This window comes from Amblyomma americanum, chromosome 1 (assembly GCF_052857255.1).
Source record: "Amblyomma americanum isolate KBUSLIRL-KWMA chromosome 1, ASM5285725v1, whole genome shotgun sequence".
NCBI classification, from domain to species: Eukaryota; Metazoa; Arthropoda; class Arachnida; order Ixodida; family Ixodidae; genus Amblyomma; species Amblyomma americanum.
This window is the reverse complement of record NC_135497.1, coordinates 372,353,894-372,367,533: the sequence shown is the minus strand read 5'-3', so window position 1 is coordinate 372,367,533 and position 13,640 is coordinate 372,353,894. Positions and strand designations below refer to the sequence as shown.

Genomic DNA, 13,640 nt, shown 5'->3' with positions numbered 1-13,640 from the left:
CTGAACGGCGCAGTTTGTACTTGGAGAACACCGCACAATTGATTTGAGAAGCTCGCGTTGTTCGCCTTCCTTGCGCCCGTACTGACGACCTCCATCGTAGATACCAATGCCTCATTGCCCCACCTTCGCTCACACGCGTACGGCTGTGGATCAACGCTCACAAGCTGCTCACACACCACAACGCCTGCAGATTCTCGACACCTGTGGTGCCATCTACTAGCTAACTAGTAAATCTCTCTTCGTCTCTTCGAGCGGCAGTTTTGAAAAAAAAAACTAGCGGAACGTAATTTATCGGGCGGACAGAACTGTGCTAGGCCACTTAGCAGTACAATTTGCGAACGTGTACAACAAGGGACGCATTCATTGGATGGCATGCTATAATTTAAACTTTGTTCCGTGGGAACGCACTTGCTCAGAACGACATTCGGTCTGAGTTGATACTTTCAGCCAGCTTGCGCTTAACTGCTTATCTGTGGCATGTGTTCGCATGAAAAGAACTTCGCCGAACGGTTCGGTCACACGATAGTGCGCCTGCCCGCAAGGTGCTCCTTGTAACTAGACGTGTCTGAGAAACTGGATGCAATAAAAAAATCTCTTTTCTCGACTTTATATTGTTGACAGTTGGCAGTTGCGTTAAAGTTGTCCCTTAAATAAGGAATGTTGACAATATACAATGCTTTAAGATAAAATCTATAACACAAGCGGAAACTGTATTACGCTGCGTTAGAAGAGAAGGTGTATTTCGGCTCCGTAACTTGTACTCTTTTGCCAGTTGTAACGGAGTATAGCAGCCAGCGGTGGGAAAGAATAGAGCCAGCCAAGCACAGCGGCAACAGAAGCACACACAGAAAATTAAATATATTTTGATTGGCCTGGTACAGTGTACTATCAGCTTCAAAGAAAAAGCGAACAAGTCGTGTGTAGCCCGAACGTGAAAACACTAAAATAATGGTTTTTGGAAAAAAAGATAGAGGCATGGTCAATTAATATTTCCAAAGAGTAGTCTTCGCGCCGTAGAAATGCAAATCGACACCGCTATTGATCCATAACGATCTTGTTTTTATATTTGGTTTTCAGCTGTATTATTTCCGTTTTCCATTTGATGCCAATAGAACTCACAAAACAATACATGTCAGAAAATCATGAATTTCTCGTCAAACAGAACTGGGCCATCTTGCAATAAACTTTCTAAATAGAACATCTTACAAAACGCCTGCTAGATATACGTAACACATTGGAGCTATCCGGAGGAAATAAAAATGTAGGCATGAACTGCACATCAGATGAAGCCATGTTTAGGCTGGTTTGAACTGATTTACCCTTATCTTCCAACACTTCACACGTGTTGAAAAATGTAACCAGACTATTGTACTTCCATTTGTATACACAGTGCATTCCTGAACAGAAAATAGTAGAGAGGGTATGCGAAAAGAAAACACCATATGTTTACACATCAGACATGCTGACGAAAATTGCTAACACCTGTGCTCGGTTGTGTCAAAAGTAGCCGTGACAAAGAATTGTTTCAGCGAAAACGGTGAGCGCTTCCAGATGCCGGTACATAAAGAGACCGGACCGAAAAACTCGTTATAACACAGTATCTAAACTGGCGCCGTCATTCTTAGCAACGTGAATGGCAAACCTTCAGAAAACAAGCGCGGCGGTCTTTTTGCGCTGCGTTCTCAGTTGTTGTTTCTGCGTAATTTAAATAAATTGAACCTAAGGTGGCCTAGAGCCTATGGTTATGATGGTTGTTTGCCGCATGTGTAGAGCACGTTGATTTGCGTAATGTCAGTGTCCGTGAGGAAGCCCTCCGCGTAGGCCTTGCCCAGTGTCTCCCGCTTCACATTGACCGACTTGGGCAAAAGCGTGGGCTCCGCTTCCTTGACGGCGAACGCGTCGAACGGGTAGTGCATGACTGATTCGTAGTCGTATGGCTCTCCCAATGTGTCGGCCTCGGTTTCAGGCTTAAGCCAGAAACTTTGGTTGGCATCTGTGACGGGAAAAAAAACAGGTATTTGAAGAAGCACGCATGTGCCAATGGACCAGATGTCGCGTGCACCGTAGCACCGCAATGATGAAAGCATTGAACTCATGACATGAGGGGGGGGGGGGGGGGGCGCTAAAGCGGAGCGCCGACTAGACTTCTCAGCTTGTGCTCGCATTTTGAAGCTAATTATGCGAAGACGACTTCGACCGTGACTTTTTACTACCCCTAACCTTGGCTCCCATCGCTTCCTTCCTTCTTAAAAACTTCGCCTGTCAAAAAAGCCTGTCGCAGCCCTGTCCAAAGAAGTTTTCAAATTTTCCCTTCTCAGCTGTGGTAGCAGTGTTCTAATGAAAGAATTTCGCAAAGGCAGCTAACTGGGCATGCGCGGCACATTCTAAAATGGCTGCGTGCTTGATGAAGTTGTAAACAGTGAAAAGGCAAGCGCGCTTACTTTTCCCTGAGCTGTGACTGCTCCATGTCTGACGGATGAGGTTTGTAATTGCACTGCTATAAGCGCGAACAGACGCCCATTGGCTTGAGCCTGCGTTCGGTTTTATGTGAACACTAAAAGAAACATTGTAAGCTGAACACTGGTTGCGATCACTTATTTTCCTACGCTGACACCGCTCCTGCGTGAGCATGGGGAAAGAAGAAATGTTTCTTGCTGAAACTGTCGCGACTTGAAGGCATAATTCAAAGAAGATTCCCCAATCCCGCTTTGCTGCACTCCATTGAGTACACGCTACCATTGCCGGTCAGTGACGGCCTACATGCTAAATGAAGCAAGTGGAGGTGGCCTATATGAAAGGCGCGCGAAGGGCTTCTATGGAATATGCAATGTGCGAGCAGTGACTGCGGAATTAAAGGTTCAAAAAGAAAGCATTAGTAACCCAGAGCTGCACGCTAGAGATGGATGGGGCTTCCTTGATGAAAAAATCAAAAGTGCAATTCTATCTCAACTTTTCTGGGTCCGCTATCAAAGGAAGGATCCCCAAGTACATGAAGCTCAAAACCAAGTTTATCAGAGTCAAGACAGCCACAAAATCAGACGCTATGTTATTAAAAGCGGGGTTCAGACACGTATACCTTTTAGATCTTCTTTCAGTAAGCTCAGCTTTACATTTGCAGGCTCTCTTCGCATAAGACTGGCTTCTTCTGCTCAGCGACAGAAAAAGAAAAAATTATGTATTGACCAGCCGCGGTGGCTCAGTGGTTAGGCCGCTCGGCTACTGATGCGGAGTACCCGGGTTCGAACCAGACAGCGGCAGCCGCATTTCGATGGAGGCGAAACGCTCAGGCGCCCGTGTATTGGGCGATTTCAGTGCCCGTTAAATATCACCAGGAGGTCGAAACTATTCCAGGGCCCTCCACCACGGCACCTCTTCCTTTCTTCTCTTCATCCCTCTTCATCCATTCCCTTACGTCGCGGTTCAAGTATTCGCCGATATGTGAGACAGATACAGCGCCATTTCCTTTCCCCTAATACTAATTTTCACATATGGCGAACTGCCATTTAAAAGTAAAGTCCTCTGTCTGCTTACCACCTTGATTGCGGTGTTTTTCACCATAGTTGTTTATGCGTATGTGCGCGTGGCACGTTCTTTAGTGTAACTGACTGATCTCGACAATATGCACGGCTATTTTAAACTTTTAACAATCAATGTCAAGAATTCTCGGCATACGAAATGTATCCCTTGCACATAGTTTTACACGAATCTTGGGACAGAAATTTTGATGTGAGCAGACATAACTCTTACAAAAACCCGCGAAGACTACACGCAATAAATCCGGAGTCAATTGACTCGCAGTGCAAGTTCTGAGGGGAGAAGGCTGACAGGTACCATATCGTATGGACCTGTCAACGAATGCAGGTGGTCATTATTAATAACCAGCCAACGCAGCAGGGGTGGGAACCAGCTCTGACAAACTCGGATGAAGCGTGCCAAAAAGAAGTTATCGAAAGAGCCCGGACAGCCGCCTACGCCAATGGCGCTCCGGACTGAGAGCTCCAAACGCCGCTACATCCTCCTAAACAATTTCATTAAAATATTTTCACCACCACCATCACCTATTATCTAGCGCTTTCTTATGAAGTTGTGTGGCCTCATGCACTTTGAGGGAGCTGCGTAAAAACAAAATAAGGGGGCGAATGTGCAACTAGCCAACGTTTAACGACTCCAGATGGCTCACTTTGTGAAGACAGTACACTCCCAACGTCCATGACTTTCTTCCGTGTTGTTATCAGGCGCTTGAAATGCTTATTTTTGTTGAACAACTAGATTTTTAGGGGTTTTGACCAATTATGCGTTAACGGGCATTCTCGCCACATTGTACCTGTGGCTACAAATGCAGTCGGCACCCCTGTCTACGTCGAAAACAACTGCGTGTTTGGTTTTATTAAAAATGCAGGCCTTCATGTTCGGCAACCACAATAGCTCGGGGTTCACCTGCGAAGAATGAACCAAGTATCTAATGTCGTGAATTCATATTGATTTCTTGATTTCCCTAAATCCAGTAGCGCTAGAAAAATTGTCAACTTAAAGTTTTTCAATAGGTACACACTTGCTCGCATAGTGTAGCAGTTATGAATTTTTTCCTTGATTTTTTTCATAATTTTGTTGTTAAAGGGTCAAGGCTATAATTCGTCGGAGGAACGAAATGGCACCAATCGAGAGGAAAGAAATTCAAGTAGCGCTTTGTGAGCGCACTCCAACTATTTCAGCCGGCTGATCCTAAAGATAGGCCAAGCTTGGCTCTCCTAAATCAATCAGAACACCTCTCCTCTTTGGTTTGGCGATTTTGGTATAAAATATTACTTTTTCTACAAAGTCATTGCGAGCCCTTGCTGATAATTTAATTAGCATCATTTGCATTTCTTTCTCGGCGCTAGCATGCCCGACTCCTGTTTTTGGTACTGAAAAAGCTACAGGGAGACATTACAATGGAAGTGCTGCAAGCGAAATGGGGCTTTACGAGCTATTTTGGAAGTTTTTATGAAGTTTTCTCTCTCCCCGCGTTTTCCATGCAATGTGGGCAATTATCGGCATGTTGCTCATATGATGTTTTTCCTTGATGCTTCACAAACATCTGGGAATTTTCATCTCATTGCTGCACCATCTTCTGTGTTCATGCGCACGCTTCACATTTTCTGGTATCTTTATCCTTCTTGCCCTTGTTTGTAAAAGGCGGCCATTATTATGTGAATTATAAGTGCACAAAATAACAAAGCGGGAGCACTCACCGGGCTTGATGTTATCCCACAGCACGTCGACGTACTCGTCCCTATCGGGCCGACTGTGTTCGTGGAAGAAGCCGAGTACGTGAAGCAGCTCGTGCGCCACCTGGCCCAGGCCGGGGCAGTAGCTCAGGTCCAGCGCCACCACCTGCTCTTCGCCCTGCATCCCCACGTGCGACGCGCAGCGCCCCCTGCACCGCCAAAGGAAAGCGCCGCGGTGAGCATGCACTGACACGCATTGGCTTCTGCAGCAACACTGCTTGCCACTTGACCAGCACATAGACACCTTTATCAGGGCTAGGCGTATCAACTTGAAAACAGGCGCGCCTGTACCATAGTTATGTGAGCTGTGAAGAATGGCACTTAAGAGGAAAGGTCACTCAGTGGCGCGCATGTCGCTGGAACAGGGCATAATAGTGACACGTTCGCCGCCGACTGACGTGTGCTGGTTGGTGTGGCTGCGCGTGCTCTACGGCCACAGAATTTTAGAGTGACGCGAGCTATAGATAGAGCTCATCTCGCCACACAGCGCTGAGCGTAATCGTGTTTTCGAAATTCTAAAAACGAATGTGACTATACCGAGCATCGAGCTAAAAATCTCCAACTGCAACCAGGCGCCTAACTCTAGCAGTTAAACGTTCACTGTTAGAATTTAGTTAACTACCTTGGCAGTTAATGTGAACTTGTTTTCAGACGCCCTATCCAACACTGGTATTACTACGCCACAAAAGCTATCATTTTATCTCGAAAAGTCTAGTTTAAAAAATAAATGACGGGGTGCACTGACGCACCCTCTATGTGCGCGCCCCCTGAATCGACACAGAGATCAATGTAAAAGCAAATTCTTTGTACAAGCTTTGTTCTTTGCTCAGTTAATCGGAAATTATAGGCTCGTCCGTCCTTTTTTTCATCATGACCTCAAAGGATGGATAGTGATACAATTAGGGTTCAGGGCCGAGGAATTCACTGTAAGGTGACGAGGGGGTCGAGACGATGGAGGGACATCGTTCCATGGGTGAACAAAGAAACTTGTTTTATACACACCTGTTTACATCGTGACTGACAGCATGTGGTAGATTAAGAGTCTACTGGAGAGGTTCCAGAAGCATCTCCAGTAGTTTCTGTAGTGGTCTAAAAGTGGATGCAATTCCACAGGATAAATAGGATTCGGATAAGGGCGTCTGGCAGGCTTAGCGAATAGTGCCCCTACGGCACATCTGGGCGGCGCGTTCATCAGTAGCTTCATGGTAGTAAAGGAGGTCCATGCCCCAATGATGTCAAGGAGAAGAGGTGCGCAATCTTGCTTCATTGGGCAGGTGCACTAGTCTATATCAAGAAGCGCTGTGCTAATCAGCTTTCTGACAGCTAAAGCTGCCACTGTGAAAAAGTCTCAGATTCTTGAAACATCTGGTCCCGCCGAAAAAAAAATGAAAAGCGGTAGTATCCGGCCGCAGCTAGCAGCGTCGGGGAAGACCTTCGTCGCCACGATCTTCGAAGTTCGCATCTCGATTTCTCTATGCCAGCCTGAAAGGTAGATGCGGCTTAGTCGCCTCCCGGCGTTATCCGTTGCGGCAGAAGGTAGGAAACGACGCATTTCTTTGACTTGACGCTGCGATTTGGTACGCTGCGCATCCTGCTATGACATATGACTTTTCTGTCCCCGAAGAATCACCTGCGCGTCGCTCCACTTGGCTCTGAAATTGACCGGTCATAACAACGGTAAGTTTGCCTGCTTACGGTGTCTATCATAGCCTTCCTGCGCCCCTAAGCATAAAAACAGACTTGAAACGGGCGAGGCGAGATCTAAGCGAACACTGCAATTCAGAACTTTGGTACCACTTCTTGGAGATGACTGTTAGCACCTAGCTGCTAGCGATCCTTGCTCGGTAGAAGACGCTTGCTGCATTTGGCATCGAGTGTGACGCACAAACTCCTCGACATTACATGAATTCATAGCTTTTTTTTCATGAAGCATATCCAATCATGCAGTTGCGATGTGCATTGTCAGAGGTTGATAGGTTGCTATTTCGTCGCTTTCAGCGATTCAACCAGAATCCTTCAATACCTTTTAATCGCGATGAAGTTCGAGCACAACCCTTTAGGAGAGCTGCCCGTGTTGCCAAGTGTGGCCGTATACCGCGACGATAGCTGTAGTGGAGAGGCTAGGAGGAGCCAATGGGGAAGGCGGCCGCTATAAGCACTGATGTGATGCGCTGACATCATGATGGATTGAGGCCTAATTTTCACAGTTCATTCAGAGTGATGTGTGTGGAATAGTGCGTTTGAATACGACAACGGATTTCGAATATTTGCTGTTTTCTGCGCTGCCGTGCCGGCTGAAGGGGTAGGGAGAACAGTGTCGTCGTTCGCCTCGCTGAGTGATTGTGAACGTAGCGGAGTAGTGAAATAGCGCACACCATGCGAAACCGGAAGCTTTTCTTCTTTTCTTTGGTGTGTACAAGCATTCGCGTCTGAACGAAGTATTTTGGTGAGAACGATACCCATGTCTTTCAAGTTGTCGTGCCATCTCAGCATAAGAACAAGTGAAGCTAATTGCCCTGGCTGAAAAAGCTGGACAGACGGGCGCGGTTCTGGTTATTTACATTCGAAGGTGCGCTGCGAGATTGGAGAAGTCAAAACTGAGACCTCAGCTTTTGGCGCGGGAACTATTCGGGAAATCCCGTTGAGACTAGTCATATGATTATGACACAGCAAAAAAAATCACAATCATGCATCCAAACTCTAAAACACGGTTGATGTAGAGAATTACAGGTAGCGGGACGGCAGCAGCTACGCGCTCCGTTATGTACAGCCTTTGTGAAAAGTATACAGCCAAGGTGTCTGCTTCTGAGCCCTGCAGCGCGGTTCCTCCTTCATACTCAGAGACCCTATTCTCACAAAGGCGGCAACAACTTGTGTCCTCAACCCTCCCAAGCTTAGTACTGTCACATGTGGTTAAGAGCCCCGCTACACGTCTTAGAAAGAAGCCTCCTGGGTTGTATATTTTTGAAAAGGACTGTGCTTGCTTATTTCATCATTAGGGCCCTTAACACGAAAGCTGGATGTCCTAGGTCTTTCATTTTTATTGTTTCAAAGATGCACATTGTGGGTACTAACACCGATATGCGTGGCATGCCAAACACAGTATGCTTTAGGCCCGGGATACATGCGACGTTTTTTTCCGACGTTGTTCGCGCGGCAGAAAATGTCGTGGCGGCGCGACGCCCGGCCGGAGATACATGGAGCGAAAAAGCGGCAGCCCGCCGCCGCGTATCTCAGTGCGAAATCAATGTGATCAACAAGTGGCAAATACCATTGAGCGAGGAGCTCTTTGAGAGCAGCGACGCTGACTCCTCTTTCAGAATAACGAAATTGTTCATTTAGACACCACCGTACTGATTGCAGCACGCGTGCATAGATATCTACAAGGTTTTGCGTGCTCGAATGCATGCGGTCGCGTACCTTTCGATGCCCGCTCAGCCGTGGCTACCATCGGCTGCGGTTTTCTTCGGCACCTTCACTTCAGGGAGGAAAAGTGGTCATTTCGATCCAAGATTCGGTCGTGTTCTCCAAAAAAGTGACATTTCATGTCTCGTGAAGCGTTTATTTTCACGATAATAACATTTCCGTGCAATAAACACAGCAGTGCTCGTCGGCCATGGCGGCCATGTTGGCGGCGGCGGCGGCAGAGGCGGCCAAACCGGAAGAGCGAGCTTTTTGCGCTGATATTGGCTTGCTCCGGCTGCCACTTCCGGTCTCGCCGGACGCCGCGCGTCAATATCTGGCGGGGCCAGATAGGCGACGGCGGCCGTTTTTTTCGAGGCCGGGCGTCAAATGCGCGCCGTCGGGCGAAAATCGCCCAGAAAACGCTCCATGTATCCCGCACCTTACGCGGCGCCAGGTACTCCATAAAAACGCAGGTTTACTCTGTAAAAAACGACTTCACCCTTGCCATATAAAGCCCTCAAGGACAAGAGAGCGAGAAGGCCAACTCGAGCGAACATCACTGCTGTCACCGCCACTTCCATGCCCCGGGCGTAAGACCAAACAGTCTATCAATTTTTTTTAACACGTTCGGGGCCCATATTAATAAACTATCGTGCTCGCTGAAAGTAAACCTCATTTATCGGCAGTGGATGCTTCTTTTTAATAACTTGCACATATTTTATGAATACCGCTGGGCTTTGGGAATAAATATTTGTTCCGATTGTATACATACAATCTCGTGCGCCTCAGATATGTTACAAACATAAGTCCAGTTTCTTGGAGATCGGCTTTAATTGTGAGGCAATGGTAGAATATGCAATATACTGTTGTGAACATATTGATGGGAATGGTCTAACCTTCCGATGCATAGCAAAATGTTGCTTATAAAATTTGTCTTTCGCTTCCATCAGGTAATTAAGACTGTTATAGAAAACCAGTGAGGTGTGTTTTTGACAATAAATAGGAGATAACTACTGCCTTACCCCGTGTGTGTGTGTGTGGGGGGGGGGGGAGGTGGGATATCTGGATACACTGATTGTTATGATTCAACCTTAAGATAGGCACACGAACCACGTTTATAGACAAACTCTTTGAAAACTATACGCTTGTAGAAATTTACTGCCTATGCTTCGCCTTGAAGAGCCCGCGCAATGCCGTGGTAACACGGATTATGCGAGAGACAAAACAGAAGCTTCTGTCCCTATGCCAAACTTCCACGGAAGCTCCATGACCAGTAAAAATATATTCAAGAACTCTGATTGTATCCAACGTGCCTATGTGGCCGCAGTACCTCTACGAGACGCATTACGCGCTGGCGGTGCTGTGGAATGTACGGGCCGGAAAACGTAAGCATGAAACTTGTGCACTCACGGCCTGTGAGCAAAAGTGACGAAGTTTTTCTGGTCGGTATGCGGCTCAAACTTGACGCATGTTTTCTCCTGGATGAGCTGCATGGCTTGCACGATAATGTACCTCTCGGAGTCTTCTGCAGGAAATGACACAAAAGAAAAACACATTCTGATCGAAGCGAAATAGAAAAATGGCCGCGTGGTGTGCGGTGCCAGTGTGCGTTAAAGGGACTGACCACTGACGAAAACGCCTCTTGAGATTATAGCGGAATGAAAAGATCGTGCCTCATATTATAAGAATTGAGCACTGCAACGTTAAAGAAACGAGGATTAGATTTTAATTTGGCATTGAAAACCGAATAAACACGCACCTTTCGGTGAAACCTGCTTTATCACTAATCGGAAGCCTGTTCAGGAAAGAACATGCATAAAATATTTAGGTTGCTTGTCGACAGATGCTGTTAAGAAGGAAACATGGCAGTGAAAACCATCATTCACTGCCGGCATTGTGATCTAACAAAGATTACCATATCGTAAACAACTAAAGGCTCCATGTCTGCTTCTCCCTATCCCGACTGAGATGAATGTGTTGTGCGCATTAAATATTTTAAAAGATAAACCAGACAGTTCCAACAAGACAGAAAAGAGCTTTTGCTCTCGCCACTCGAGGAGTTTAGCCGGCAGTGCTGTTATGTTGTTAGCAGTGTGCAGTACAGACCAGCCAGCGCATAAATAATGGCTATGGCTTACCGGTTCAGTAAAAACGTAATATGCATCATCCTATCTCAAAGGAGAGGGAGTTACTGCAGAATACTCTTTCAAGTGGTTATTCTTTTCGAACAAAGTCGCCGTCCCAAGCGAAGAGTGCTGAAGGCAGTCACTAAGCGACGCCTGTTTGTGACAGCTATTTTTTTAATTAAAATATGGTCTCTTTGTGGTGTAGCCTTCATTACATGCGTAACATGGTTAAACAATTAGAATGAAAAATTACAACTACGTTCCCAAATAATAGTGTGCTGGTTGTTAGTGTTAGTGCCTGTGTGCTGTCTCTTTCTATCATTGTCAAGTTTATGCTACACATGTTGAAAACCATATCCGAAGATGCCGGCGCCCGCTACTCCAATATGCTGCTTAAGTAGTGACACCAAATAAAGGAAGTTTATGACAGCCAATGCTGTAAAGTGGCTCTGTATAATTTCTTATATACTTTCCAAAACACAATAGAAATATCCTAGATTGCACAGTTTCAGCCACTGCAGTTGAAAAACACTGCAACCGTGTTTTAGGTGTCTTGCGGATCGTAGGTGAGTGAGACATTTTTGCAGTAGTATTTTTCGCATTACACAGTATTCTGCTGATTACACACAGAGCACTATAACAGGAAACACTTCTACAATGCGTTTAAACGTCTGCAGTTCTCACGTATTCTGGCTCTGCAACACCTTATGAGACTTAGTGTTTAATCAGAGAATGAATTCCATGGAGCATTAATCACTTTGTCTCTTTTGAAATATATTTTGCATGCTATTTCTACATGCTGTGCACTGTTAGCAATAAAGTAAAATATTCAGATGAGTTCCCCTTTTCATGAGTGGTCTGGAACCAAATTGTTAAAGATACCAGAATTACATAAAATGAACCCATGGATCAGCTCTTCGTTCCTTTTGACTATAAACAACATTCACCGTCAGCTTGGGGTACTCTGTAAAGTATATATAAACTTTAAATATACTAGAATTACATAAAATGCACCCATGGACCAGCTCTTCGTTCCTTTTGACAATAAATAACATTCACTGTCAGCTTGGCGTACTCTGTAAAGTATAATTAAACTATTCGGGTGATTTTAAAAGGTGAAATGACTAAGTAGTTTTTCAAATGCTAAAATATTTTAGGAGGGTTGGTAATGCTATGTCTCGAAGATGTTAAAAGGATTCCTGTCGAGATTTTTAAGAGACATTGAGTGTGTATTTAGAGAAACTTTGGTGGTATTCCGAAGACCTTTAGTTCCGTCTTCTCTTCAGGAGTTTCAGTTATGTACTTTGTAAAGTTTTGTTGTAGTCTTATGGAAATACTGTGGAAATATATTTTATTGATATAAATGGCTAATGTTCAATGGCAGTATTGCATAGATTCAGCGAAAGAGGTCTCGCAAAGTGTGGCATTCAGAATGCAACAAAACTGCAGAAGTTGAAGAGCATTATAGTGATGTTTCCGCCTGTACTTTCTGTTTTGACACCACGCTAATGAACCTGTCGTCACTGTGCATGCGTCCATGCGTCCATTGTCTGCAGAACCGAAAACTGTGCGAGTTGCTGAACGTTTAGCATTTTCAACAGTCAGCCTGCGTGCACTGGGCTTGAAGGCTGTATAACTGTGAGTCTTTCCTAATAAAACTTGATAGTCAGCGCTTCGTGTCTGTGTGCGTGTTTCTTGGTTAGTCCTCGTTTCTTCGCGCTGTTCAAAATGTCAATTTATATAGCAGCAGCGCACTCCTATGAATAAAGCTAGCGTGTCATTCCATATGTGTTTCTTGGAGCAAAATCTGTTGTTTCCTCAATAACGCTGGAGAATGATATGGTCCAGTTACTGTTCACAAGACACCTGGAACAAGGTTTCAAGGGATTGCTTCAGGAAAACACCGTAGCTGAGAAACCTCACCAGAACTGCGTTCTACTTAAAAATATCTAGACCGCCATTCCACTCTTAATCTCTCTGCGAGACAGTTCCAATCAGAAATATCTTGAGCACAGTTCCAACTAAAAGCTCGGAAAATGCTGTTCCACATATTTGAAGAGTATATGAAGCAGAGTTTCAGCGATAGTGGCGGAACTTTTTTGCAGAAAGTTTCAGCTACGATCTGGGTCCGTAGGTGGAACCAGATTAAGAGCATATTTTCAACAACCAGACAAACTGCAAAATTTTATGGTATTTTTTTTGGACGGGAATTCGAGTCTATTTTGGCTCAATAGCCTCGCACTTGCTAGCCGCCTGTAATATCACTCTACCAGGTGCAAGGCAATTTAACAAGACGTCATGACAATATGTGGACGCCATTGGTTGCAGGGCCCCATTTACGAGGCATCTGGCGTTTTGGTCTTGGGTTGTATCGCACAAGAGCAATGTGCTAATCTTGTTCCTCTGTGCCTCTCTAAACTTGTTTTTGTTGTCCTCAAGAAGCTAATGGCACGTACCCACTTGAGGGAATCGGCCAAGACAAAGACGGCGGCTGACAGAGGCTCCAAACGTTAAAAATATTAATGATTAAAAAGTAAAATAAGAAGAATGCAGATTTAATGATTTAAACTCTAAACTCTAAACTTCTGCTGTTTACTTACCACTCTCTTCCTCCTCTTCGGGACCTGGAGGAACTGTTGGAAATAAAAATAATTAAATAAGGAAATGTTAGTTTTCATTGTGAGTTGATAATTTTATTCATATAATCTTCTTAAACTGAAATATGGCTTGCGACTTTTGGCGTTCGGCTGCATTTGTTAAGTAGAAATGAGGCGCCTGGCACACCCTAAACAAGCGGCCTTTCCAGGTTATTATCACGCTCTGTTATCTCTTCGTCACATGT

At 45.2% G+C, this 13,640-nt stretch overlaps 1 protein-coding gene across 4 annotated transcripts in view; it reads right to left on the bottom strand.

Annotated features, from left to right (window-relative positions):
• The window catches only part of LOC144115657 (zinc metalloproteinase nas-14-like), a 139,481-nt gene that overhangs the window by 61,961 nt on the left and 63,880 nt on the right, over positions 1 to 13,640 (bottom strand). For 2 of the 4 annotated variants that reach the window (XM_077650101.1, XM_077650105.1), the window contains exons 4-6: positions 13,399 to 13,431; positions 10,083 to 10,197; positions 5,232 to 5,416 (exon numbers count right to left, since the gene is read on the bottom strand). In XM_077650101.1, coding sequence (XP_077506227.1) covers positions 5,232 to 5,416; positions 10,083 to 10,197; positions 13,399 to 13,431 — 333 coding nt within the window. Of the gene's footprint in view, positions 1 to 829; positions 1,994 to 4,358; positions 4,438 to 5,231; positions 5,417 to 10,082; positions 10,198 to 13,398; positions 13,432 to 13,640 lie in introns of those variants that run through there. The other 2 variants (XM_077650102.1, XM_077650104.1) reach the window with 2 other exon arrangements.